The sequence below is a fragment of the Pipra filicauda genome, unplaced genomic scaffold (assembly GCF_003945595.2).
Source record: "Pipra filicauda isolate LSUMZ 115617 unplaced genomic scaffold, ASM394559v2 scaffold218_size1660888_pilon, whole genome shotgun sequence".
Taxonomy (NCBI): Eukaryota; Metazoa; Chordata; class Aves; order Passeriformes; family Pipridae; genus Pipra; species Pipra filicauda.
The window spans coordinates 1,233,872-1,261,724 of NW_024104330.1; the positions used below are offsets into that span (position 1 = coordinate 1,233,872).

At 44.5% G+C, this 27,853-nt stretch overlaps 1 protein-coding gene across 5 annotated transcripts in view; it reads right to left on the reverse strand.

Annotated features, from left to right (window-relative positions):
* Nucleotides 1-27,853, reverse strand: part of BIN1 (bridging integrator 1) — a 94,503-nt gene that overhangs the window by 12,605 nt on the left and 54,045 nt on the right. For 2 of the 5 annotated variants that reach the window (XM_027734696.2, XM_027734695.2), the window contains 7 exons: nucleotides 23,285-23,370; nucleotides 21,863-21,938; nucleotides 19,767-19,849; nucleotides 12,189-12,339; nucleotides 8,007-8,135; nucleotides 5,027-5,134; nucleotides 2,994-3,017 (listed from right to left, as the gene is read on the reverse strand). In XM_027734696.2, coding sequence (XP_027590497.1) covers nucleotides 2,994-3,017; nucleotides 5,027-5,134; nucleotides 8,007-8,135; nucleotides 12,189-12,339; nucleotides 19,767-19,849; nucleotides 21,863-21,938; nucleotides 23,285-23,370 — 657 coding nt within the window. The remainder of the gene's footprint in view (nucleotides 1-2,993; nucleotides 3,018-5,026; nucleotides 5,135-8,006; nucleotides 8,136-12,188; nucleotides 12,340-19,766; nucleotides 19,850-21,862; nucleotides 21,939-23,284; nucleotides 23,371-27,853) is intronic. The other 3 variants (XM_027734691.2, XM_027734689.2, XM_039381223.1) reach the window with 2 other exon arrangements.

The following is a 27,853-nucleotide window of genomic DNA, read 5'->3' on the forward strand; positions in this document are numbered from 1 at the left end:
TCAGCTAATACATGCTTTCCTCTCCTATCACATCCTTCCTCATGTCTCCCCATCACCATGTCCACAGGCCTATACTGCCAGAACACATGACAAAGAGCAGAGCTGTTCCCATCCAACAGAGGATTCCCTCTGCAGCTTTGGTAGTGCTAAGGCAAATATATGCATATGAAATGATACAAAGGCTTCTCCTGTGTAATTGGATTCACTCCCAGGTTGCTCTTTATTTGGATTCAGTGAAACTGGAATTGGGACTGATGCCAGGCCAACTCTATCTGGCCAAGCATGTTTTTTATGTGGACAAGTGAAAAGGAGCTCAGTATGAGGGTTTTTTTCTTAAAAGCAGCTAATTTGCAAAAACAGTATTTAATAATCAGAGAAACTGAACCTAAATTAATCCCCTGCATTTCAACATGTCAGTTACTAATTTTTCTATTTTATATACCTGTGGGGCATCCCAAGGCCTATAAAAGCATTTACAGTTGTGGAAAGATACCATAGGGAGAAGAATTGCTCACTGCTGTTAACAGGTTTGAAAGCTTGGCTTATTCAAACAGCAGCATCATACACACCAAATGCAAGTTTTCCAGTCTGCAGAACTAAGGAAGCTCTGCTGCATTCACGTTTCTATGCAGTTGTTAACCTCTTGGTCTATGGGACTACATAACCATACAACAAGTCTCTCATTAGCAAATTTGCAGATGACACTAAGCTGGGGGGGGGGAGTGTCGATCTGCTGGAAGGCAGGAGAGCTCTGCAGAAGGACCTGGACAAGCTGGAGAGTTGGGCTGATTCCAACGGGATGAGGTTCAACAAGGCCAAGTGCCAGGTCCTGCACTTTGGCCACAACAACCCCCTGCAGCGCTACAGGCTGGGGACAGAGTGGCTGGAGAGCAGCCAGACAGAGAGGGACCTGGGAGTTTGGATTGACAGGAAGCTGAACATGAGCCAGCAGTGTGCCCGGGTGGCCAAGAAGGCCAATGGTATCTGGGCCTGGATCAGGAACAGCGTGGCCAGTAGGACCAGGGAAGTAATTCTTCCCCTGTACTCAGTGCTGGTGAGGCCACACCTGGAGTGCTGTGTCCAGTTCTGGGCCCCTCAGTTCAGGAAGGATATTGAGATGCTGGAGCAGGTCCAGAGGAGAGCAATGAGGCTGGTGAAGGGACTGGAGCACAAGTCCAATGAGGAGAGGTTGAGGGAGCTGGGGTTGCTCAGCCTGGAGAAGAGGAGGCTCAGGGGAGACCTCATCACTCTCTACAACTCCCTGAAAGGAGGTTGTAGCCAGGTGGGGGTTGGTCTCTTCTCCCAGGCAACTATCAGTAAGACAAGAGGGCATGGTCTTAAGCTCTGCCAGGGGAGGTTTAGGTTGGATATTAGGAAGAAATTCTTTACAGAGAGGGTAATCAGGCATTGGAATGGGCTGCCCAGGGAAGTGGTGGATTCTTCATCCCTGAAGGTTTTTAAGATGAGACTGGATGTGGCACTTAGTGCCATGGTCTAGTAACCACGGTGGCAGTGGATCAAGGGTTGGACTTGATGATCTCAGAGGTCCCTTCCAACCAAGCTCATTCTATGATTCTACGATTCATCAACAGCAAAAACACTTCAGAAAGCTTGAAGAGGAGGATTCCCCAGCTATAGGGAGCTCTGCTTTTTGACCATGTATGGTATGCCAAGGTGAGAATTGGTATGGTGAGAACATCTTGACTAGTAGCATTCCCTGGTTGAGTAAACTGTCCTTTGAGTGAAATCAGTTTCCAGGAAGGGAGTAATGGCCCAAAACACTTTTTACACCCAAGACTGTATGTACAGCTCAATCAGAAACAGTCATACCTCACCCCTGCCCATCCACTTCAAAGGAATAAGATTTTTCCTTGCTAAACCAGCCTTTCCTCTCTTACAAAAACAGACTGACAATGCACATACAGGAGAATGACAGGTGTTAAACACTGATGGCTGATAAAACACACAAGGGAAACCTCTTCTTCAACATCACCCAAGCTCATGTGAAGGAGAGTACCAGCTACAGGGAGTCCTTAGGCCAGGTTCTCAGCCATGGCTAAGTCATGTCCTCCCAAGTACTCACTCTAGGTGGTGATCTGGCCCTGGGGAATGGAAGGGTTGGTAGGACTCAATTCCCCAGCATAAGCCAAGGCTGTGAGCTCACACATGGGATACAGCCAGCTCAAGCAGCAGGCTTGAGTGCCCAGATCGAGTGTTTTCTGTCCACACTGCTGCTGTTGGTCCAGAGAGACTAAAAAGTAGTTATGCTTGAAATATCTCACAAAGCGCTAATGTGCAGCAACCTGAGACCTTCCCAGACCAGATGGATATAGAGGGCATAAATGAGGGTCTGGTTTTGGTTCAGATGCAGAGCATGTATAGGGTCTCCCTTGTCAGTAAACTTCAAATTGAGGTTGAGGCAGACGCCAGGTGGGTCTTGGGCCTGCACCTAACTTTCGGTGTAGACACAGGGGGAGCTAATTCACATCAGCCTTTCTGACAATGACGGTCGATGAACAGGAAACACCACAGATAATTCCAGATGTGTACATACCCAGTGGTACAGGCAGTAATGATGAAGGGCAGCTGAGATATTTATGCATTGCACACAAGACCAACAGGATGTACAGAATTTAGGAAATACTGCATTGTAGACAGTGAGCATGATGCCGCAGTGGTGTTAAGTATGAGGTGAAAGTCACAGCATTATGCCAAGAGAAAGATGAGTGAGTTAGCAAGAAAAAGGATGGGTTTGTGCACGGGTAGAGTCATAAGTTTTAGAGTGCCAGACTTGACTTTCAAACATGTCCCATGGTTGCCCCTGGGGCTTCACAGATGGCGCATAAGTGCATTCAGCAGCACATATAGCAACTTTGATTCGGGGTGTGCAGAAAGGAAGAGTGGTGAGGGAAAGGAGACAGGTATGCAAACAGAGATGGCATTGGCATGTGAACAGTACATGATGAGAGATGAAAGCCATATGAATTTCTTACCTCCCATAAATCCCAAGGTAAAGACTAAGCATGTCAAAGAGCAACAAAAATAAAACATGTTTATACGTGATTATTTCAGTGAGTACAAACATTACAGACGCTGATCAGACTGAAGCAGACATACACATTCAACAGCACTTATCTCTGCATGTTTTGAAATATTTGTTACTACTTGAATTTATACACCCCTCCCCACTGCATATTCAAATCTAAGCACCAAGGCACTTGAGTAAGGGTTTTTTCTACCTCTGGTATGAAGGGAGACAGTCAAGCTACATTCAGTTATCAGTGGCAGACCACATAGTCAGAAAAAAAAACCAACCAAATAAACAAAAAAACCCAAACCAAACTCATGAGTTTGTGGTCCATTAGGGTTAAATGTTTCCCCCTATATCTATGCCCAACAGAGTTAGCATGATTTCAGAACAAGACATCAACTGGTGCCCCAACCCTGGCAGCTTTCAAGGCCAGGCTGGATAAGGCCTTGAGCAGGTGCAAAGTGTCAGTGTCAGGTGCAAAGTGTCTCTGCTCATGGCACATGACATAGGCACTAGATGACCTTTAAGGTCCCTTCCAATCCCTTAACATTCTGTGGTGTCTTTGGATCAGTAGTGAAATATCTTAACCTCTTTGCCATACTGCTCACCCTATGGGAAATAAATCTGACTGCTTTGATAAATAGATGGGTTTCACTCGGTTTTATACTTTGGTTACCATTAGAAATTATCAATTTCAGACTCTTTCTTTTACTGCCTTCTGAAGCTAATAATAATTACATTAGAACACCAAATATTCCATTACTGAGCAATTTTGGAAAACCAATTTAGTGTAATATTTGTTGCTTGCTGAAAGGGTAACAAATAATTCCATTTTAAGTCTAATTTATACTCATATCCTATGTCAGTATAACTAATTATCTAAGCTATAACTGGTGATTCAGAAAAAAAATTCTAGTAAATAAATCTAAAAAAAAGCTTATCCTGTAAATTTATCTTGCAGCTTGTTCTGTAAAGCAAGTTCTGTAAGGCAAGTAGACACAAAATGCCCATCTGCCCACTTAAAGTTCCAAAAAGGGGTAGCTTGACATATTGGTGAATATCAAGCTATGATGACAACTGCTATCTTGCAGATACAGTATTTTAATTCAGGAGAATCAAATGCCTAATGTTTGATCTCTTTAATAAGAGAGGTCTTATTCCTACAAAAGTCTGTGCCATACAGACCTACTTGACATGAGAAATACAGTAAACATTCCAATTATGTTTATTACAAATTTTAATGGCATCCACAAAAAATAAGCAGTCCATACATATTAAATGTAAAATTTCAGTGAGGACAACAACCAAATTCAGGATGCATTTCAAAGCCTCCAGCCGTTTAGACGTAAAATGAAGTGCAGTCCACCTGCCTCTGATGGTGGACAGGACCAGTTACAGATCAGACCAGAATTAGGGCTTTTTGATACCACACTGTGCAGCACTGTGGCCAAGGAGGAAGCTACTTCTTAACTAAGAACACAGGCTATGTTACACACAGAAAAAGAAGGGCTTCACATCACTTGAATATCCCATCTACAGCTTTATTCACCTTAAGACACTGCAGATTATCAAAGTGTCTATTAAAAATCCCTTAGAGAGCAATTTATAACAGGAACACAGAACTCAGGCTGAATGCTCATCCGTGGAGATACAGTTTAAATCCATATAGCAGACAGAGGATGCTAAACTAAGGAGGGACATACATTAAGTTGAATGAGTTGCCAATAAGTAGATCATAAGAGCAAATCACAAGCATCCCACACACACCTAGTGCCAGACTGTGGCCAGGCTAGTAGCCATCTGATTCTCACTGGACTTGCACATCCAGCAGAGAAGACCAAGGTGCCCACCTCTAGTGCCCAGGCCTGGGCTCCCACACATAATGCCCAGCCACCCACAGCTCGGGTCCACATTATCATTCAGGTGACTGCAAGTCACAACACACATGGCAACAAGTCAGTTACAAAGGGAGAAGGAATGGTGATATGAACCAACCTGGGAGGCGGGTGTGGGGGTCTTCCCCACAGTGGCATCTGGTTTAATGGGATCAAAATCCAGATCCAACAGGCTGGCTCCCTCCTGGAAGGGCCCAGGGGCATCAAACTTGGCAGCAGTGAAGAAGAAAAGCAGTACGAGCATTAGACACACACGCGCGCGCACAGTACAGGGAGGGCATGTGATATCCCAGAGCTAAAGCTGCAAGCGCAGAAGACATGGTGGCAGAGCAAACACCTGATGTGACTCCTGACTGTCTGCATCCTACAAACACAAGCAGGTAGCACAGGGTGCCACTGTAAACCAAATCTGAGCCTTTTCCACAGGACTCATTCATCATCTCACCTGGCCAAATGAACTGACGTGGTGTAAGCACCTAACCTGCTGTAGTCAAAAGGATCACTGCCACTGCCAAGTCAGAAAGGCTGTTCTTCTATTTATATCTATTCCTCACAGCTCATTCAACTGCCTTTGTACTGACAGACCAAGACTGACTCCCTCAAATACATACAAAAGAGCTGCCATCTATACAATCTATCTCAGGAACAAAAATCCAGGGACAAAACCACTCAGACTGCTGGAAGGCAAGTCTGGGAAATCTCAGAGCTAACTACCAAAGCTCCTAATTTCCTCCTGCCTTCTGAGACAGAAACACAAAATACGGCAGCTCACTCTAGTAAGGGATTTGAATTCCTTCCAAGTTCAAAAATGCCATTTTCAATGGTTTGCATTTCTGGGCAACCCAGAAATATACACACACAAGTCTTCTGAAAAACCATAAATTAGAGAAGCTTTGCTACTCTCTACAATTTCAGCAGCATAATCACTCCCTTTGAGTGATTAATGCTCTACCTAAGGACAGTGATGGCACATTTGCTGATTGCCATTAATAAAACAGTCACTACAAAGGACACGAGTCATTAGTATTCAAAACTCGACTATCACTTTCGTGTTTTAGATTTAATCTAACCACTACAAGACACTCCTTTCTACTCTGCTTCAGAGGAAGCTGCTCTCTCCAGGAAGTCAGGAAGATTTGCCCCTGTTTCCTCTGATCTCCCAGGAGACTGGCCTTACTGTTTCAGTGACCTTTTCAACAAATGTGGCAGGTTGGTCTCCACAGTTATATCATAGCCCCACAATAGAAAAACTTCTGGAAAGTAGCAAGACACACTATTTAAGAGAAGTTCCCACCATACTTGGTGTACTACCAACACCACCATAATTTTCATGTCCTCTAGTTTCTCTTACTCCAATTCTCTTAGAGATGTTTCTCTCCCTTATGAATGTGTCTTTTTGGCATCCACAAGGATTAGGACAAGGAATCAAGCTCTCTCATCTCCCAATAATAAACCCTGACCAGTATTCAAAAACCAACTGGCAATCTACTATGCTCTTCCAGTACATCCAAGTTACCCATCAGAGCAGTTCCAAACCCAATCTTTAGTTTCATTTGGTAGTGATACATCAAAGGCTGCAGTCATGGAATAGCCTTACCTGCCATTCAAGATTTAAATGCAAGGGCTAGCACCCTTTGCCTTTATCCAGATCTTCCACAAGACAGCTCATTGAAACTAAGACATCTCTCATTGGAACTAAGACATCTGACAGGAACAGCCCTGGGCAACACACTGAGTGGTAGGAGCTGTTGGGTACTTCAGTGAAGATTGTTTTGGCAATCAGAGTCCTCCCTCGGAACTACCATCTAATTGAAAATCACAGCAAATGCCACCCTGGGTCAGAGCACTGATCAGGTGCAGAACAGCAAGTCTGACTAAGGGGCTGGCATTCACGTGGAAATACATGATACAAACCATGGAGCAGACAGAGCTGTCCACTACAATACAGGAGAAGGAAGCACAGAAAATGATAGTGTTGCTCAGCTGCCTGTGGTCCCCGCCTTCCAACACTGATGTCAAATCATCTCTCTGCTCTGCAATGCAAAATCTGACATGGACTTCATTCCCTCCCCACTTCATCTCTGCTCCTCAGCAGATGGGTGGAAGGTGGCAAACCAGAGGCAATGGAGCAGCATGATGTAAAGAGAAGTTAAGGGCTGAGTCACAGATGAGCACTAATAGAGACATTATTTGTGCTTTAACAAGCATTTAGGGAGAAAAATATATACACATGTATACATATATATATAAATATATAAAGTAGATGCAGGTATTTCATGATACAGCCAGAAATCTGGTCAGGCTCTTATATAAATAAAGACTGTCATTCGCCTAGATCCAACACAGAACTCCCTACCTGGGCATCCTCTCTGGCAGTGATGTAAATAAAAGTGAAAATGAAGAGGAAAATATATAATTTGAAAATGTTTTTCCTTTTTCAGGGCTTCTTTTCAGGTGCCACTTGACAAGAAATACTGACAGACTGTGTAAGCAGTCCTAACTTAACAGCAGGCCCATCTAACTGCAGGCCTCTATTCTTTGCAAAGGGAACTTCATGCAATTCCTGTTGGTCTTTCCTAGGCAGGGGTGGGCTTTAAGCCACAAAACCCATGTGTAAAGGCATAGACAACACAAAACTGCCTTCTCCCAAAACTGGTAGAAATACCTGGGTCAGCAGTTAGGGCCATACATGAGCAGAAAAAACATGCTTCATCCATACTCGGGATCAGTGAGTCTGGAGAGAGCATATCATTGGATATGAAGACACAGTTGTAATCCATGTGCATTGCTGCTGAACAAATGCAGGGATTACTTTCTGGCATCTTGACCAGCTGCATTTCTCCTGTTTCTTCTGTGAATGAAAGCTCTCAAAGGACAGTGTGTTACTCAAGGCTTCCTTCTAGCCACCCTCCCCTTTAAAGTAGCCTCCTATCTAACCTACTGCCTTCCAAGGTCCAATGCTGAGCTTCCTTTCCTCCTTTACCTGACCAGGTTTCATGACTTAACACCTCCAAAGAGAAGAAAGGTTGAAAGGAAAAGTTCAGAGGCAGACAAAAATTAGGCAGGGCATAGCAGCTAACCTGCGAAGGGGTTGTCACACTTATCTCAGGGACAAAATTGTCATCAAACAGACTGATGATGTTCTCCTGCTTGATCTCCTTGGAGGGGGTGACTTTTGGAGGCGGAGGCACCGGAGGCCCTTTCCTCAACTGCATGCAAGTGAGCACACGGCCACAGCACAGACGGCGACACCCAAAAAAACCAAAGACAGGAACCAGGTTAGTCACAAAAACTGAAGGTGAGGGAAACCACAATCACTGGCTTAGAGCAGGGTCCAATCAACTCCATCTGAAGAGGGAGGGAGTAGGGGGTGAAGGGCTGTATTGAAACAAAACAAAATAAACAACCACACGCCTCCAGAGAAGGTTTGGCATCATTAGTTACACTTCAGCCGTGGGCAAGTTTCCCTCTGCAGAGGAGAAGCGTAACACAATTAATATGCATTGACAGGACATGCATACATAATTAAAGCATGTGCAACCTTCAAAAGAACCACTGGGAAGGGAACAGATCAATTACTGAGAACATGATCCACCAGAACAGGTCAGCGCTGCCTCCCTTTTCTGTACTTACCATACCTAAGGGAATGAGAGAACAGGCTCAATTTGCCCTACTATGGGCAGGTGACCACGAGGACAGACTGATCTGCCCAGTACTGGCTCCCTGGTGCACTGGTTATCAGTGTGCTGTAAGAAAGGTCTGAAGGAGCTCTTGATGGCATCTTAGCTTTAGACAAGAACAACTCAAACTTCCAAGAAGCCACAACTGCTGTGAACCCAACTCCGCTCTCAGTTTCACCAGTGAGCATTGACACTAATGAAGTCATGTTTTCCAAATGGAGATCCCAGGGAATGCATAAAACCATCTGACCCAGTAACTCTAATATCCAATAGCCACCATCATGCTAAAGACTCAGCCTGACACTGCATTCACAATCCTGTGGAAGCTGTGGCAGACCCTCCCTAGATCAACCCATCCACATCCTTTTCACCTTCTCCTGTGCTCAAAGCTTAATGATCATTTCTAGGTCAAATCAGACTTTGAGGAGCTTCTACTGTGTTGAAATAAAGCAACCATACAAGTTCCCAGCAGCAAAGCAATGCTTAGCACTGACAATGCTTTCCATTTACAATACTGTTTTACAGCTACTTGATCTTCTCATCATACCCAGGATCCCAAGGCAGCAAGACTCAGAGACCTGACAATGTGTACCCAGTCTATCAGTGTCAAGCCCAGATCTGAAACACAGAAATCCTTGGCTCCTAGTCCTGTGTTCACATTCTTCCAACCTATAACTGAGCTCTACAAGGATTTATTTAGATTCCTAAAGATGTGCCTGGTCTTCTACAGGGTTAACCAACTTTAGAGAGAGTGAGTGTGCATGAAAACACACAATTTTCCCCTGTATAGCTAACTAGGGGAAATAATGAAAATAATGTCTTCTTTCAACTTTTCACTGTTTGCAGAAGGTGGTGTGTCCATACTCCCTGAGAACAATCCCTGAAAATCCCCTGCTTGCAAGATGAGATCAGAAATTTCAGAGAAAAGCTATTCTCAGAACCTAGACACCCTCTGCAGAAATGAAAGTCTCCAATTATTAACTCTAAAGTAAAAAATATCACAACTTTTCTGCTATTTATTTCTCTAATACAGTTAGTCTCCTTCCTTCCGATGCCTTAGTGTTTTGGAGATGACCACTTCCACACTGTCCAGTATTACCTCCAATAGCAGTCTAAAATCACATTTCAAAGACAAGATGACTGATGTTGGGTTATACCTACAAATTAATCACTCACTAAAAACTTTGTTGTCTAGAATAAAGCAAATCCTCTAAAATTTTTCTGCTGATTTGGATCCCCCAGAGCTTTACCTGTCGAAATTCAACAGAGTTGCACTGATTTCAAAAGTTTCATTACAGCATTTCAGTGGTGTAACTGAGAGCAGAAGTCTGACCTTTGAAGTTTCACGGACTCCCTGAAGTCCTGTGTCATCATCAAATCACTACACAGAGAGCTGACAGCATTCATTTCTTCCAAAAGACAGAAATAAACTGTTCTCAAGAATTAAAGGACAGTAAAAGAGGTTTGGTGCTTTTTTCTGGTATAGGGAACAGTTCAAAATTTAGATAGCATTTATTTGGTCACTCCTGTTTTGTCGTCTTTCTTTCCACAGCCTTTGCTTATGGTTTGCTTTAGTCTTTCAGACATGAAGAGGCCAGAGAACTGTTCTTGCTTTTTGCATTTTGGTCCATCCTCCCACAGAGGGTGAGGTCCCCCAGCCTCCCTTGGAGGACTGTTGAACAAATCACTTACCCAGAGGTCAAAAGTAATAAGACCTGTGAAGACGTCAGTATTAAAGTTGAGCAGACACTTGTGTTTCCCAGCTGGCTGGCAAGCTGACACACACTTTCTAGACTTTATCCATACAGACACTAGGCTTGGCTCTGAGTGTGAAACTCCTGCCCTTGTCTTCCCTCCCTCCGGAGCCAGTTCCATCTCTTATCAGGTAGTGTGATTATGGAGTGGAGCTCTTGCTTTTCACTGTAGTGATGCCCGGGGGGATGAATTAAATATAGACTGGGAACGAGCTGCCAGATGGTGGCAGCATTAGCTGCAAATACCATTTCAGTCTCATCCTGAGGCCCATCCAAGGTTGCAGGGCTGCACTGGAATATTCTGCTTGCTTGGCAAGGGGTGCTTCTAGCCCCATTCCTGTGGGCAGGCAGGCAGGCAGCAAGTGAATAAGAAAGCACTTGCAGGCTGGTAAAAACAAAGGTTATCTGTGCTATTTAAAGGAAAGGGAACAAGCCAAATTCATTAAGACAAGTCCACAGACCGGGTGAGTGAAGTCTGCTGGGAACAGCTTAATAAATCTGTACAATTTCTTGTTTAAAATTTTAGCCAAGTTTTGTAAATCTCTGGGGAAAAAAAATCAAAACCAACCCCACAACAGAAAGGCAATTGTGGATATACTATCTTCTCTCCCCCATACACACAGTCTACTCCAAGGTCCTAGCCTTGGTCATGGTGAAGCCACTCTAGGCTGTGCAGAGACCCTGGAGAAGTCCTGAAAAGACACTGCCAGGCATCCACACATCTCACAGGGTTGGAACCTTTTGCCTATGCAAAAACATCCCCTTCCTGTCCCTGCATAATCAGAAAAGTCAAAAATGCAGTAGAGAGAAAAATATTCTGAGAGGCTCTCCAGAAACAGGAGACAGCCTACCCCACAGGCCTGGATTTGGAATAATGCTGCTACATATGGCAACGACAAAGAAGTTATGGGTTGCACCCGTCTCTTTTCAGAGGCAATAGGTTTTCCTATACCAGTTTGGCCAGAACCTCTCTCAGCTTTAGTTCTTCCTGGAAGGCTACTCCCTAGTGTCCCACTTACTGAGATACAAAGATTGGGACCAGACATAAATTTGTTCTAGTTACTACTTTTCCCTACTAAGCTTTTCTCCCACTCAGCAACAGAGGGACAGGAAGAGGAAGTAAATGTTTTATTTTCCTTAAATCCCAAAGTCAAACATATCATATGATATGCTGAGTAGCTACATCTACTATTTTGAACTGTAGCTGCTGGCTATCTCCTTGTATGGAAAGACCTAACAAAGGCCATATAGAAGGCATCAGACTCCATATAATGGACAGTCTTCTTCCTGGAACTCATGTAATTTCTTCATAGCATAAGAATATAACCCCTTTATTTTTAGCATAATATGTTATCTTGGTAGTAAAGTAAAACATCCAAAGTACAGATGTTCTCCTTATTAATAATAATTTTTTTTATTTTAACCTTCTTCATCTACAGAAGTTCTTGAGAAGAAACTGGACCATTGAATTCCACAGGTTAATTCAAATGTAAAGAACAAACTTCCTCGCCTAGCTACAACTCCATCCTCCCTGGATCTTCTTGGCCATCATATCAGACAGCAAAACATATTATTGGCCTTCACCCTGTAAAGCCATTCAGAGATACTCAGTTCTTCCCTATATGATATAGAGATGACCCAGAAGCAACTCAAATTCTCAGGAACTTTCTCAGGAACCAGTGAAAGAGAACAACCATCATGTCACATTCTGTGTTCTCAGTAGCAGGATGAGGTCCAAAAAAGCAACTGCTGGATGTCTTTGACTCACAGAGCTTGTGCCATCAGCGGTCATACTGTGGAGACATGGTCAATGTCATGGGGACACTACCTGAGATGGTGACTTTGGGATGCTTGCCCCAGGCGCTTCCAAAGTGGATGGTTCCAGCTCATGGTTGACAGTCTTGGTCTCAGGGCTGGTGATGGGAGATCCATCTGGTGGAGGCGAGGGGCTTTTATTTGCTTTCGCTGGGGTGCTGTCACTGAAGGAAGTGGAGAGAGAAAGGGAGAGATAGGGAGAGAGAAAGAGAGAGAAGTCTGAGCCAGGCCTAGGAGGAGTTTTGCTAACCAGACCAGACCAGTGGCCTCCATTATCTCTTTGCTTCACTGTCCAGACACATGATGAAGATATTTGAAGCCTCAACAAGCTTCTGAGAAACATCTTTGCTGAGTCACTTGCAGTGCAACACACTGCAGCAGCATTACTTTGCAGCACTCACTTTAGCTACTTACTAAATTCCTACAGAATAGATATACTTGCCTCACACACAACAAAACTAAAAACAAAACAACCAGGCATACTGATTTTGCTAGATTCTAACCTACGTGCCTGATATTAAGTCATAGTCTTTAACACTGGGGAAGCAGATGGGGAAAGGAGTTCTTTGCTTTTTATTTAAGTTCTACAGATTAGAATTTTTCTGTGTGGTGGTCTACTGACACTTGCATGGGTTATGACTAATAGATTCGTAATACCTGAATAAGGCTGTAACCATAGTAACATTTACTTCTATGTGGTACAAACTGGCTAAGCCAGAAGAGAGGCAAACTAGACAGAGGTTTCACAGATCATTCCAGACAGCAAAGAAACAGTGAGGTTCCAGCTGGTAATAGATATTTCACTATTATGAAAAGTCTCACCAGTTGGTCTTTATTCCAGGACTGTTTCTGACACACAGAGGGATTCTTCAGGGAATTAAGCTGCAAGAAGCTACACCAATGGCATTTGTTGGTTCATAGCTTGGACAGATTTGGGCAGATTTTTCAAAGGACTGACAAGAGGCACACGCCTTTCCCTACAGGGGTGCCTTGGTTGAGTGTCAAGCCAGTGCTTTAAAGTATAGAATTATGAAAATTTGGTAAAATGTTGGTTACCAGAGAATTTCAACAGGGATGAAGGTAACAAGCAAATTCTCAGGAACAGCTGAATCATCTTGGCTGAAATTCAGCTCCCACAAAATCAACTAATCAATACATCTCAAGTCATACAGAAGTACACACACTGGTGTGGGATATTTCAGCAGAAGTGGTTACAGTTTGGCAAAACTATACACAGCTGAAAACAGAATATCACAGCATATTGCAAAAAGGCTGTGCAACCTCATCTGCAGGATATATATGCCTCCACTTTTATAAGACATACTTCTGTGAAGTTGAAGGCCTTGGGAGAGGCTGAAAAAAACATATCCTTTCCTACAATTTGATACAATAAATCCTGGCATAGGGCCAGAACTAGAGCAATGCAGACCAGATTCTGAAGGGACATCAAGTCATTTATTTCTTTGCTCTGTCCCAAGAGGGCCCAGAGCTTCAGACATGTGCATCCACTCACACTTGGGACACCTAAGTTATGGTGGTCATTGGCTAACATGCATGATGGCCTCATTCCTAAACATTTGTTTACAAGTGGGGGATAGCAAAAGGAAGAAGGGATAGCAAGGCATTTCAACAAACCTCCCCTTCCAAGCAAGCATCTCACCCTGGTCAGCATTCCAGCTTTCAAGCTCCCCATTCGCTTCGCCCTCACCCATTCCCCCCACTTTCTCCCCATATCCACATCCCACACGCACATTTCCCCACAAAGCACTTGTTCTCAGGCCCACATGCAGGTCGGACACTTCTGATGACACTGATGCCAGCAGCACACCAACATGATGCAACAAACCCAATGACGTTCTCTGCCAGCAGCTCTCAACCAGGGGCACACACACCAAGGGAAAAAGAGGGAAATGAAAAGGAAAAAGAGAAGACGAGAGACTAAAGAACATGTACGCCAACCCTTGCAGCTCTTCAGTCTGACTGGAAATGCCTACAGTGTCCTTCCTCAAAGGTTTCCAGAAATCATTTCAATACAGTGGGTTGTGTGAGAGATTCTGCAAAATTTACAAGGTTGTGCTACAGATTCAAAATAGTACTGGTTGGAGGGTGAAGGTAAGGAAGTCCTGATCTAAATGGGAGCAACCAGGAAACAGCAGGAAATGACAGAAAACGTCCTCTGATGCTGGGGGTGGGGGGGGAGGGGTGGGGGGGGCTCAGGGGAGAACCACGTTACCTTCCCCAGAGCTGAAAGCACTTTGGAGAAGATGGGGGACAGAGCGATCTACACCTAGACTGACATGACTTCTCAAATGCCCAGACTACACTGGGAATACTGGGACTACTGGCTATCAGCTGGCCTACCAAGACAAGGGTAAGCTTTTCCTTCTAGGGATTTAAAAAGGCCATTTCTCCCAGTGAGAAAGAAGTTTAGGTTTATTTTCTAAAGGCCATGAAACAGCTTTGTAGTGTCTTATTTCTGGTGCCTGGCAATTACTTAATTTGGAGATATATTGGTAAAAGGCTCCCATGTGAGTCAGCCCTTGTAGGATGAGGGAAAGAAACTGGGCTGTGAGGGCCTCACACTAAAGACTTCATTAAGTCACTACTATTTACAGCTTGTTTGATGTGCTGGCCAATCCCCCTAGGAAAATGCCAGTGCTAATTTTGGCTGAGCCTTTTTCAGCCCCTCGAGTGGCACCTTCATTCTTGCACTTGTTGCATGAATTTAGCCAGTATAACCAGCATCAAGAGAGACAGTCACCAGGATCCTGTCCTTCACATGTCCTCAGGGAGCACACACAGCCCACACAGAGCAAAGTCCTGTCTCCAGCTAACTGCTTGCTCCAAGAAATGCAGGAAAAAGCAAGAGTGTGGGGACTGTACCCACTGACCAAACATGAGTAACACAGTAAAAGCAAGCCAAAACAACAAGGTCATTGCCCTGTCTTTTTCCTTCCCATGAGCAACTGGAAAGTGATGCCAAATCCAGGAATATCAGGTGAGAAAGGGAAGGGGGTGTCAACTTTCTTCTGCAAATAGAGAGCTAGGAACAGGGTCAATGCAGTTACTCCAGCTGAAAGGAAAGTAAAAATTCCCCAGCCTGTTTTAGTGCTGCTTAGCTCCCAGACCCTTCATGGGGCTGCTTCATTTGTTCTGGAAGAACAAAGTAACATCTGCAGATGGGATTCCCATGCATTTGTAACAAGCATACATTAGAGGACGAAATCTACTTTCCAATATGGTAAAAACAAACCAGTTACCTCCTGCCAAGTTCTCAGATTAAAAAGAAAAAAAGGTTGGCATCTCAGCTAAGGCTCACACAGGGCCTTTTAGCCAAAAGTAATTCATTTTTTACCACCAAAGCATACTGAAGAATTATTAAAAAAAAAAAAAAATAGAGCACCTACATACCCAAACCTGTGATGACACAAATGTACATTCTTTCTGCAGATAAAAGACTGACCAAGCCCCAGGCCCTTCTTCCCTGCACCAGGGATTGCACATTTCTCTGTGACTCCAGCAGCTGCTCTAAAAGCAGAAATCCCCAGCACAGCCCAGGTCAGGCACCTTAACTGCTGGGCCAGTTGGATTTTATCAAGGCAGAGCAGGAGGACATTGTGGCTAGAGCTCATCGAGGTGAGATTTATTAGCTCTCCTTCTGCTGTAGCATCCATTCGTTCTCAGTGACTGGAAATATTAGACTTCCTGCCTGGTACAGGTACAACACCAGTCCAACAAAGGACAGAGACAGACATCCAGAAAAGTACTCCAGTGAATCCTCATCCTCCTTTTCCTATAGTAGAAAACCTCAGAATAGTAACAACACAAGACATTGCTTCACTACTTTTCATTTGAGACGTAAGTACCAAGAATCAGCTTCCCTGTTCAATTACCATTCTCCACTCTCTAACCTCCCACTTTACAAAGGATGTATGGCAGAGACAAAGAGAAGGGCATGACTTGCCCTAGGCAGCAGGAAGCCAGAATCAGAAAAGCAAGGATACCAATCCACCAGCACTTGCTTTTATTGCTTGCAGGATATCATCTTGATAATTCCATTTTTGTTCTTCCTATAGGAGCCCCATGGAGGGAGCACCAACACAATGAATAAAAATAAATGAAAATTAGAGGAATTATGCAGCAATTCCCACTTTGCTCCAGAGCATGTTTTTGTCAGTCCTCAACTTATGGTAACTCTAGGCATTGTAGCAATCCAGTTAATCAATGCCATCACTGTCTTGAAAGGCAAGATGCAGGCATTAGTCTTTATCCAAGACAACAGACTTCCTTTTCCTTCAGCTCTGCACAAAATTTTAAATGGATAGAGCAAGACAGTGAGGATCCTCAAGAACAGAGTAAGTAAGGAGCAAAGCTGGAAGTGTCCTTCTCCCACCTCATCATCCTTCCAAATGCAACAGGTAGATAGGACAGGACTTTCTGAGTGTGAAAGACCTGTTTATTGGTCCTCCCTGGCCAGGAAGGAAATGAGAATACAGCATTTCAGACTTGTTCAAATGGGCAAACCCAATAGTTAAAGCTAGAAGTGTTAAAAACCTAAAATTGATCATATATCCCATGGAAAACACAGCACTGCATTTTCCATCACATAAAACCAACTGGACAGACAATGCCTGAGTTTTCACACTGCCTTCTTAGATAGGAAAAGAAGCAAGGATTCAAATCAGGCACACAAGCAGTTAATGGGATTATCCAGACACAGAGATCTCAGCAGGACCCAGCAGGCCATGAACACATCATATCATGCAAAGAATCCCTCTCCCACCACAGGGTTAACACGTGCCAGGCTGTTAGAGTCCAGCAACAGCCTCTCCAGTTTTAGGAACTAAATCAAACACGTATCGAAATGCTGCTCTCCATACCGGTACCTGCTCATCTTTTTCCTCAGCCTGGCGAACAGTTTAGTTTTCTTTCTGTTGAGGATGGCACGCAAATCACTTCAGTTACAGGATGGCACAGTTAAACCAGGAAGCTTCCATGCACCCATTTATGTGGTGCCACAAAACTCATTGTAATTAAGATAACAGGATCTCCTCTCTCTCTCACACACACACACAAACACACACTTCTCTTCATTCCTAGAAAGCTATGGCCTGGTTTGGAGAAAGTGGGAGAAGGGTTTTTATGCCTGTGAAAGATCTATATACATGTAAGCAAACTAGAATTTTTCCTGCACTTTGGAACATGGGGCCATGGTGCACATGGAGAAGAAAAAGGAAATTGTATAGACCACCAGAGTCCTGTAAAAGTCCTTTTTTTTCACAGCTGCTCACTTTCCACTGTGAATATTGCTGCAAAAGAAACAAGTTCCCCATTCTCCTTTACTTATGTGATCTGCACAGTCTTGTACATGGAACTTAATCATCAGCTTTCCTACCATGTCTTTTTCCAGTTTGTCCAATCATACTAGGATAATGCTACTGATCTCCTAGCTCTTCTAGGCATCTGAGCCCTGAACGTTCAAACTCTTTCAGAAGCAAATCCCAAACCCGTGCCTGAGGTTCCCAGAAATACACCAGCTGCTCTGTGCTACTGTGCTACACTGCCAGCATCAGATTCATCAACAGTAGTATTTCTGTAAGGCCTCACACAAATGTCATAATGATACGTACAGATAATTGCCTCTCTTCTCACACCTCCTCATTCATTTCCTGCCATTGTATCAATCTCCAATCCTTTTCCCAGTAGAAAAGGGTTAGGGAAGCATCTGCTCCTACTGCAGACCACAATAAGCTATTTCCTCCCACACACTTTCACTCCAGCCTTGTGCCACAATGAGAGGCCAGATGTGCAGCAGAGACAGAAGTGCCTCACAGCATTTCCTGGTCACTGCAAAACATATTTACTACCTTGGCAAACCTTTGCTACATCCTCCTACAACACCCTGCCCCACTGCACTCAGGAGGAAGAGAGTTGCTCTGGGGCAGGTCTGGCATCTCAGCAAAGATGCAGCAAGATGAAGCTGCAGCACTCAGATTGCTCCCCACGCAGGGACCTCCATGTGTACTCTCAGTTTTGGCTTTTAGGGCCATGTGGTCTCATAGCCAGACAAAGAGCACAGAACTGCAGCTGAGATACCCATTACAGTCCCAGATGAAGGCAGCAGTCTGTGGGGGCAAGAATTGTGAGAACAGGTAATTTGTTCATTGAAAGCTCTTTCGGGCCAGAAACTTCATGCACAACAGCAATTAACATCTCTGGGCCAGACTGTCATTGCAGCCTGCAATTAGTCTGTCAAGGAAGAAAGAAAGGAGGAGGACGGAGCTGGACAAAGCAATGGCTATAGCCTTTATCTGTCCTGTTACCTCATCCTCCTCCAAGGACCCTGGAGGATGTTACTAACAGAGACATGCAGCCCACAGCAGGAAGAGGATGGGCACCACAGCCTCCACACAGGGTTTCAGTCTGGTTGAGTTGGGGTGATCAACACGCTAACTTGGGAAGAAGACATCATTTTCACAAGCAGTACTTCTACTAGCATCTCTGAAACCTGGTGTCAGCAATCCAAAATTCAGGAGCCAAATTCAACTCAAACTTCCTTGTTCTTTAGAGCTGGCAAACACCACACACACTGGAGGAAGAAGGCACACAAGTCATCTCTGCATGACTACAACAGAAGGTTAAACTGGGAGGAGCGGCAAGGGAGCACAGAGGTCTCAACAGCTGATCTACTCCTTCTGAATCAATGCACTCAGACCACAGCTTGCCCTTACTTCATGCTGACTTCACCTCCTCCCTCCATCAATACACCAATTGAAGACTTGGGCTGTGCTCCTGATTGCCCAGCACGTGGGATTAGCAGCAGCTGGAAGCCAGAGCCTAACACTATTTCATCACTCACACACTTGGATGAGAGCCAGTCAGCCCAATCCAGAGCCCAACCTCTCCCTCCCTTCTCAGTGCTAGAGAATGTGCAGACTTGCACTTAACCATACAGGATAGGACCCAGCTGAGGAAACAAAACTAAAGGCCCAAAGGACACTCACTCCTTGCATACACGCAGATTGAAAGTTCTCTGAGGTCAGGAGGCCTCATATTAGTGACGCTGCAACTCCTTCCTCAAACGCAGAAAAGGAAATCCACTTCATCTGGGTATATAGGACAGGCATAAGGCTTTGGCAAAATGGTGATTCCAAGTTTGGAGGGCCAAAGAGGAGGCTGGGGAACTAAATAGGCTCTTGGTGCTCAAGCTGTAGGTACATAGTGGAAGCTTTTGAGAGAAAGAACAGGACAGGTGCTGGGCAACTGGACCCAGAAGGAAGAACAGCTCAGTAGCACATGTCAGTGCATGGAATTAGACTTTAAAAAAGCAGAGCTGAGAATCAGTTGCCTACATATCAGCACCTAGTGAAAGTTTAGGCCTCCAGATGCTAACCTAGAAAGGTAAGAGGTATTGTATTGTGTCAGCCAGCACCAAGTGCAATCTTGGACATGTTCTAGGAAGTCTCAGGAGGGCACTGGCAGGTAATCAAACCACTTCCAACTGAAAGCATGGAGGTTTCGACATCACTAGGAGAGACATCCCTGTCCCTCCTCCCCTGCTGAGGGAAACACACTACCCACAGTTACTGACCTGGGCTGTGCTTTAACAGGGAAGGCATTGCCTGAGTACTGCTTGTCTAGACCCAGCAGGACATCATGAAGATTTTGGTTCAACTGCAAAATACAAAAACAAAAGAAAGAAAAAGAATGAGAAAAGAGCACGAGTGCCAGAAGAGAGTCTGGGCTGGCCTGCACAGACTGACGAAACACAGGCTTGTGCCCAGATATGCACACATATTCAGCTATCCCAAGACAGAACAGCCCTAAATCTGTTTCCACTTCTCTGTGGAGTATGAAATGCTATTGAACATTCCCATGTTCCTCATGGGAATGCTCTGTCTTCCTTACAGATCACCCTTTTAGCTTCTCTATCACTTGGCCCTGCCGGTGTGCTGCCTGGTGCCACTGCAGAAGCAGGGTGAGTGTTTATCTAAGGGTCTGTGTGCTAGAACTGAAGCTTCACTTTGGATTTGTAGCCAAAAGCTGTTCCTCAGACCTGCTTATCAAATCTATGGCCATTTCAGCTGTGGAGTCAAAGGCAACTAGACTTCCAGTCAACAAGCTTTAACTTCACGGTCTGCCTGGGCCACCTAGGTTTAGGCAGCACCTAGATATCTTTGCAGAAATTAGGGGTTAAACACTCCCTGGCACCAAAGGCTGCAACAGTCACTTCAGACACTCCTACTCTGAAACAGCCAATCCATAAATAAGATGAGACACCAGATTTAACACTGGTAGGAGGAGGGATCCCATGTAATCAGTGTCGGAGGCATTTTGCAGGCAACAACAGCAGTTAACTGGATGTTGTAGCAGTAACAAGAAACAGATGGTTTTTATGGAACAAAGCAAAAGCTCTGGTCTCATACAAAACTCCTCAAGAAAGAAAAATCTTGACATCATACAAGAGCATTCCTGTCTAACAAGCACCTTTCCCATGTTTTGTTGAATGTAAGTTAACAGTAACAAACTGATAATTATAACAACCCTCCCTATTCTTAACAGTTAGTTCATCCCTCAGTGGAGAAGAGCAGGCTATTAATTGGAAAAGACCCCATAAAATGTCAGCAGGGCTCAAAATTGATGCATTACACCAAGTCAGAAGGCCCCTGACTGTTGGGAATTGAAGGACTATAATGTTTCCTGTTGCTTAGCAGCTGTCTTGTTGTCAGGATGACATTGGGGAGTGGAGGGAATATAAGGGTTTTCCAGCTGGGCTCTCAGTCCCTCCTCAAGATTAGTGCAACATTTATAGAGGGCGTGCAACTCCTGGAAGCAGCATACAGACCTAAGGAATTCAGGAGACTTCTCTAGCTTTTAATTGAAAGAACAAGAACATATTTGTAAATTACACTGGCAATGGAAGACTTTCCCACAGACTGGTCCAGAGGTCTCCTCTGGGTACTGACACAGAGCACCAGGATCCAGCTTGCCACCACCAGCTTACAACACTGCTTACTGCTGTGATTCCCAACTCATGACAAATTAGTAGCCCATATAAGGGCCACGCTAAGTACTCAAATGCCTTCTTCTGGGTCACAGGGTAGGAAAGAAACCAAAGCAGAGAGGTACCGCAGGGAAGTGCCTTCTTGAGGGACTGGAGTGAGGCAGGTCTCAGTCTTCAGCCAACTTGCAGATTGGCAGATTTCCTGCTGTTTTCAACCCCACAGCTAGGCTGGATGAGGGTACACAGCAACCTGCTACCAGGCAGCAGAGGAGGAGGAAATAGATACCATGCTGAATGTGCCCAGGTTATAGGTTACAGATTCATAATGGAGACAAACGAAAAAATGTAGCAAGAGAGAGATGTGAGAATGGCTTCCCTTTCCTCTGTGGATCTGCAAACGAGCGCTGTCAAGTGACACGAACTCCCCACTGCTGCATGGCCCTGCAGTCTCTTCCCTGTACTCCATCTCTTTACATTACTATGTCAGATAGCCTTTGTCCAAATTAAAAAAACTACGGGTTTATATTTTTCTCCGATTCAGGGCTGTTTTTTCCTGACAGTTTTTTGGTTGATTTTTTGTTTTGTTTTTTGGGTTCTTTTTTTGGTGGTGGTGGTGGTGGTTGTTGTTGTTTTTTACCAGCAGCGAAGAGAGGATAAGCAGGATAAGCTGTTAGTTGCCTTACCTTGCTCATTTCTTTATGGAAGTTCTCTTCTAGGCCTGCTATACTCTGGAATGTGTTGACATAGAAACCAACACGACTGCCAAATGAAAAACAAGACAGAAGAACTTAATGGACACAATGCTCTCCCTATACTTTTCAATTCTGCCCCTTCTGCTACGTTTCACCCACCATTCCCATTTAAATTGAACTCTGTCAGGTCTGGTACATGTGGAAAGAGAAGGGTGGCAGGGGAGTGTGAAGGGGGTGATGGAACAAAGGCTAGGTACGGGGCAAACATATCCAAGGGGAGAAGGAGACCAGGGATATGATCTGAATTTGTGCTGGCTAAAGGGAGAGGGAGGTGCAGGGCAGGGAGGAAAGAAAATAAAAATATGAAAGAAGGGGGAAAAAAGGTGCCTGAATAGGAAGATGGAAAAAGGATGGAGGCTGTGATGCAGACAGAGTGTTGGGAGAGCTGGGGGAATTAGCAGGATGATAGATATCAATTCCCTCTGAAGTCCCTCAGCAACAGGGGAAGCAAAAAAGCATGAACTGTTTGCTTCAGAGGCAGGAAGAGTACGAAAGCACAGGATAGACACAGAAAACAATAGGGAAGCAGAAGGATCAGCTGGACAGCAGGAGCCTGTGAACAACCTGTGGCACCTTAAAATCTCAGCAGCTGCCTGTCACCCACTTGCCTCTAGCCAGCCTGCCAGCAGCCAACAGAGAGTGCTCTACCAGCACTCAGCTGAAGGAACAACAGCAGGAGCGAGATGGTCACCAAGGCCAGCAGCATCATGGTTCTGCACACGGAAACACCCAGATGCCTGTATCCCTCCCAGCTCCTTCCTCAGTCAGGCCTGCAGGCTGCTTTGAGCAAGGACACCTACCCCGGGCTGGACAGAAGGCAGACATCAGCACTTCACTTTCCCACCCTGCTGCCACCCACTCTCCATTTCCCACAGACCAGCACTGCCAATCCAGACATGACTGCTGCATTCAAAAATAAGAAACTGGGACACTTCTAGGAAGATTTTGACTGCTTTCCACTGTGCCCTCCCCATAAATCAGCCTCTGCTGCCCTACAGGTCATCCTTCAAGCTAAATGTCAGTCTTTTTCTTTCACCTCCCTTTTCATCACCACAGTCACTGGTATGGCAAATCCACAGTCTCTCAAGTGTTCCAGTAAAGTTGGGCAGAGTTGGTAGGGCAAAAGGATTAACTGGACAAACAGAGAAACACAGTTTCTCCCTGTGGTAAAACTGTATTTTTCAAGAAAATCATGAAGCAAAGCCCAAAAAGCACAGGGTGAATCTGGCTGGGGGGAAAATCCTAGGACAGACTGAGATGATCCAGAAAAGAAGAGCACACACCCCATCCAGACCAAGAGCTTGGCTATTCACTTCCTTCCAACCAGCCCTCGGGAAAACTTCCAGCACTCACCTATTCCATAGTGAAGGCAGTTCCTCCTGCAGATCAACATTCATCTCTTCAAACACCTTCTGAGCCTTTACTAACTCTTCTTCAGCCTTAATAACAGAGATGGGAGATTGTCAGCTCCAGTACAGATAAGTATCCTGCAAGGCTGAGACAACTGTGACTCTTTTGACTTCTTTGGGAGACCAGGCAAAATTCTGGCATGAGGTAATCAGCATCCCAAGTGAGTCTCCCAGGAATCAGGGTTGCATCATAGGTGACCTGATGCCCCTTCATCATGAATGTGTTACTCTCAGGTTTTCTCTCAATGGCTTTCCCCATTTGTATACTCAGAAAGTAATTCAAACAACAACTAATGTGTTTTAAGTTCTATAAATTTCCCTAGCTTCAAAAACTGAATGGAGTTGGTCAAGCAGTTTAGCCTTGAGCTTGGATATAGATGAAGGTAATAGGGCCTCTGTTCCTTGCCAGGTCCCAGAAAGAGTTGAAATCCATTCCAAATGGCATTAGAGAAGAATCTTCTCACGTGTGGACTCCTTATGCTCAGCTAACATCATGCCAAAGCCCCGTCTCTTCCGAGGAAGGGAGGAGGTCTGCATCCTTGGCTGATACAGCTCTCCCACAAAGCTGATTGGAGAAGCAAGGAAGAGTATGCAAAGCATGAGTTGTGCCAGCAGGAGGCCAGGCTGCAGGGCTTGAGCAGTACATCTTGGTTTCAGTGGTCTCACACAAGCACAACCCCTGGCTGGCTGTCAGCCACCAACACCAAAAGCAGTATGCCTCGTACGGGACCTCTTTCTTCCAGCTGAGAGTCTAAATTTGACCTGTTCATTGCACCTAGACACTGACAGATCCCGACACTGATGGATGAATTCTGTCAGGTTTCAGTGACAAAAAGGATGATCCTGGTTGTTCCTGACAGCAGACACCAGCAACAAGCCCATTCTCCTTCCTACATTTGTCCCAGGTAATTTCTTCCTCTTTTCAGTGCCCTGACTTAAAACTCAAAGTTTCCTAAATAAAATTTTATTCTGTTTTTATTCTGTAATCTACAACAGCACAGCATTCTCCCATAACCCTGTGCAGTGGGTTACAGGATGGAAAAATCCCTGCATGAGCAACTTGACAACACATCTTTATCAGTAAGGTCAGCACGAGTGCCTGTACGTGCGACAGCAGCAGGAATGTCACAACACCACAGGCCTCTGCAAAGAGCTCACATGCCACAGGAACTGGATCTCCCTACGAGCCTGCAGTTAGATTTCTACCCCTTCTAGAAATCAAGTTTTATCTTCTTTGTGCCAGCTTAATTAAAGAAATCCAGCTTACTGCTCCTTAGTGATGCATACACACAACAATAGGATTGATGGGCAAAAGGGCTTAAAAACATTTTGCAGTTCAGAATCCTGTTCCTCACAGAATTGTGTAGGATTCTTACACTCTGTTTCTCTCCTGACTTATGAGCAAGCCACAGAAGCTCCTACTTTCCATCTAGCTACAACTGTAAGCGGGTTGTTCATTGCTGCCCAAGGAAAGGCTAAGGCTTTGTACTCAAGATCACAGGAGAAAGTTTACTCCAGAGAAAGACACAACTGGTAAGTATTCAAAAGTTAAGTAGACTTTGTGAGGAACAGACAGGGGGAGAAGGGGTCATGATGCTTCCACCCAGAAACCCCTGTTTCGCTGCTACACTCACTGAAAAACTTAACATTTCAAGAGTTTGCACAAAACCACCAAAAATCCTTTTAAACAGAGACACAGTTTACGCTGAATCAGAAACAATGATCACAAAGACTCATTCTGCCTTAAAATACCTCTATGAATGAATACTTCTAATGTAACCATTTTAAAGGAAATAAAAAACCCAGTCCATCCCTTTGGCTTTACCTTATTCTAATTTCCAAACTATAATGGAACCAGAATCAACCCAGGAGATGTGGTAGCTGGGAGATGAGGCACCATTGAATGCTGTTAGTTTTACAGATATGGTGAATAGTAATAACATTCTTTCCCTCTCTCGTTTACCTGTTTATAAGGTCAAAGAACCTAGAAAGCAATGCGTGAATATTGTGACATCCCGAGGCAAAGGCAAAATCAGCAACAGGCAACGTTCACTCTAGAGTAGTTGTAGGAATCAGGGATCCATCCAGTGCCTGTGGCTCAGCTACTGCTCTTATTCCCAGGTCTAGCACTGAATTAATTCTTCAGTCCTTTGTTAGTCCAGGGATTTTCTCACCAGTGGGATTTACTTTGCTTGGAAGCAGGAGTCCTGGCACTTGACAGCCCTCACTGGTTCCAGCTAGAGCCGAAGACAGAGACAACCTGGTCACAAGGCCTGCTAGAGGACAAGCCAGCTCATGCAGTAAGGTGGGGAAAGGCAGACACAGGTTTCAGAGCAGAGCCCATTGCTACCATAGCCGTGCATTTTCTGTTTCAGCTGCCACCCTTGCCAACCTGATGGAAAACTGAGGCCAGAACGAGATAATGCCCAGGTCCACAAAATACAATCTCAGAAAATCTTTCTCTCCTCTCCCTGCCTGAAGGGGGAAGGTTTGAGCAGAAGCTGGACAACACAAATGCTTTCCTGACCTTCCACCTAGCCAAGGCTCAGAGTGCCAAGCACCACCAGTTCAGTTGTGATGGAGGGTGGGGGAGGAATTATTCCACAGTTTCTCTTATTACCATGCATGTCAGCTCTCATGAGTGTCTGGCTATGTCCAGCCTGGTGCTTTCAGACCATATGGTGACCATTCCTCTTCAGAGACTATGCTCTGAACTGTGGTAATTAAGCACTGCTCAGTAAATAGTTTAGATATCCATGAGGCAGGATTAAGGACGAGAGCTGGGAGCCTCCCTAGCCCCACAAATCTCAGCCAGACTCAGCTCTCAGAAGGGCAGCACAGCCCAGGACTCAACTTACTGACTTTCTCCTACAGACAGAGATATTTTTCTGTTATCATTGCGGCACCAAGGACGTTGCTTTTTAGATTCAGCATGTCAATGGAGCTTAGTCAAAAGGCAAGAATTTGCTGTTCTAAGCCATTTTCCCCTTTGTTTCAAAAAGCACAGTCACTAAAATTTGTAAGTGGGAGCATGCAATAACAACTCCCCCAGGAGACTTCACAAAAAAACCCCACTGTTGTTTTTGTTAGTATCTGCTAAAGTCCTAAAGAGCCAGTGGTATGCACACTGGAGGGAGGGACTTTGCTTCATAGTAGAAGTAACAGATCTCACTGACCCCATTTTAGCACAGAGGTTGTAAAATTATCGGGCAAGAAGAGACAGCAACACAGCTGCTGGTAAAAGGAAAGACTTTTTTTTTAGTCTTAACATTCTGAAGCTTCTCAATAAATGGAGCATCATCAGCCCTCCCAGTTTTATCAAGAGCTTAATGAGATTTAGGGCTGTCATTAACACCTTCAGTCTTGAAGTCACGCAAATGTAAAGACTGCCTGTTCATGTTTGGGAAGGTAAGCTGGAAAAACCTACAGGTTCAGAAAACAAGCTAACCTTCTTTATTGAGGAGGTTTTTTGTGGTTTTTTGTTTGGTTTGCTTTTGGGTTTTGTTTGGGGGTTTTTTGTTAGTTTCCAATAAAAATAAAAATTAAAATAAAGAGAAAAAAAAAACCAACCCTGAATACTCACACAAGTAGAAACAAAAAATTAAGGTGGGCAATAGTATTACTTAGCTCAAGAATGAAAGCGGAAAAAACTTCGAGGACTTAAATTGATTTGAGAGTATCTGTGGTCACTGAAAATATTAAAGCTGTGTATTAGGAGATTAACACCCCCACACCACAGTGGGTGGAAAGATTACACAGTCCCTTGCATATGCTTTAGGACAAAGTCACGTACAGTGAAATTTTCAGATGACTCTTGGTACCCTGTCTAAGATCCGAGTGCATGGATGAGGGGGCACTTATAGGTACTGGGCAATCTGTGAGTAGTGGCATTACTCTCACTGGCTCCAGTCAGTCTGAGAAGACAAAAAATGCCCAAGAGCTGTTTTATTTATATATTTATTCGTGGCTTGAGAAACTTCCCATACCTGCTTTCTAGTCCTCCAGAAATACCACCAGTCAAACAGACCAATCAAGAACCACAACTGTGCAGACAGATCCCAGCTGGGCCAGCAGAGGCACAGGAAAAGCCCCTGGCAGCTTGCCATCTCTCCTCCCTTCAATCAAGAATGAATACATATTTCCTCCCTTTGCTCTACATCTTAAGCAGGGTTGTTAACAGCTCTTCTTCCTCCAGGCTTTACTGACATGGTAATCTAGTTTTTTCCCTGATCTGCAGTCATAAACTGACTGTGAAAAACCCAGGTGCTTCTTAAGGTGAGAACAATTCAGTGTTTCTAAACTGAATTAATTCACTGACAAGGAATGTGAAGACATAGGAACATTCAAATGAGAACAGATGAGCTCACCAGGAACTTGTGAGCAGGTAACTGGCACTCTCCCACTCTGGGTAATGATTTACTATCCCTTGTTCATTGAAAGCCTCTTCTCACTGACTTCTGTCAACTCCCTCTTATCCCTGAAAGTGTTCCAAGGGAAACACTGAGGGAGATTT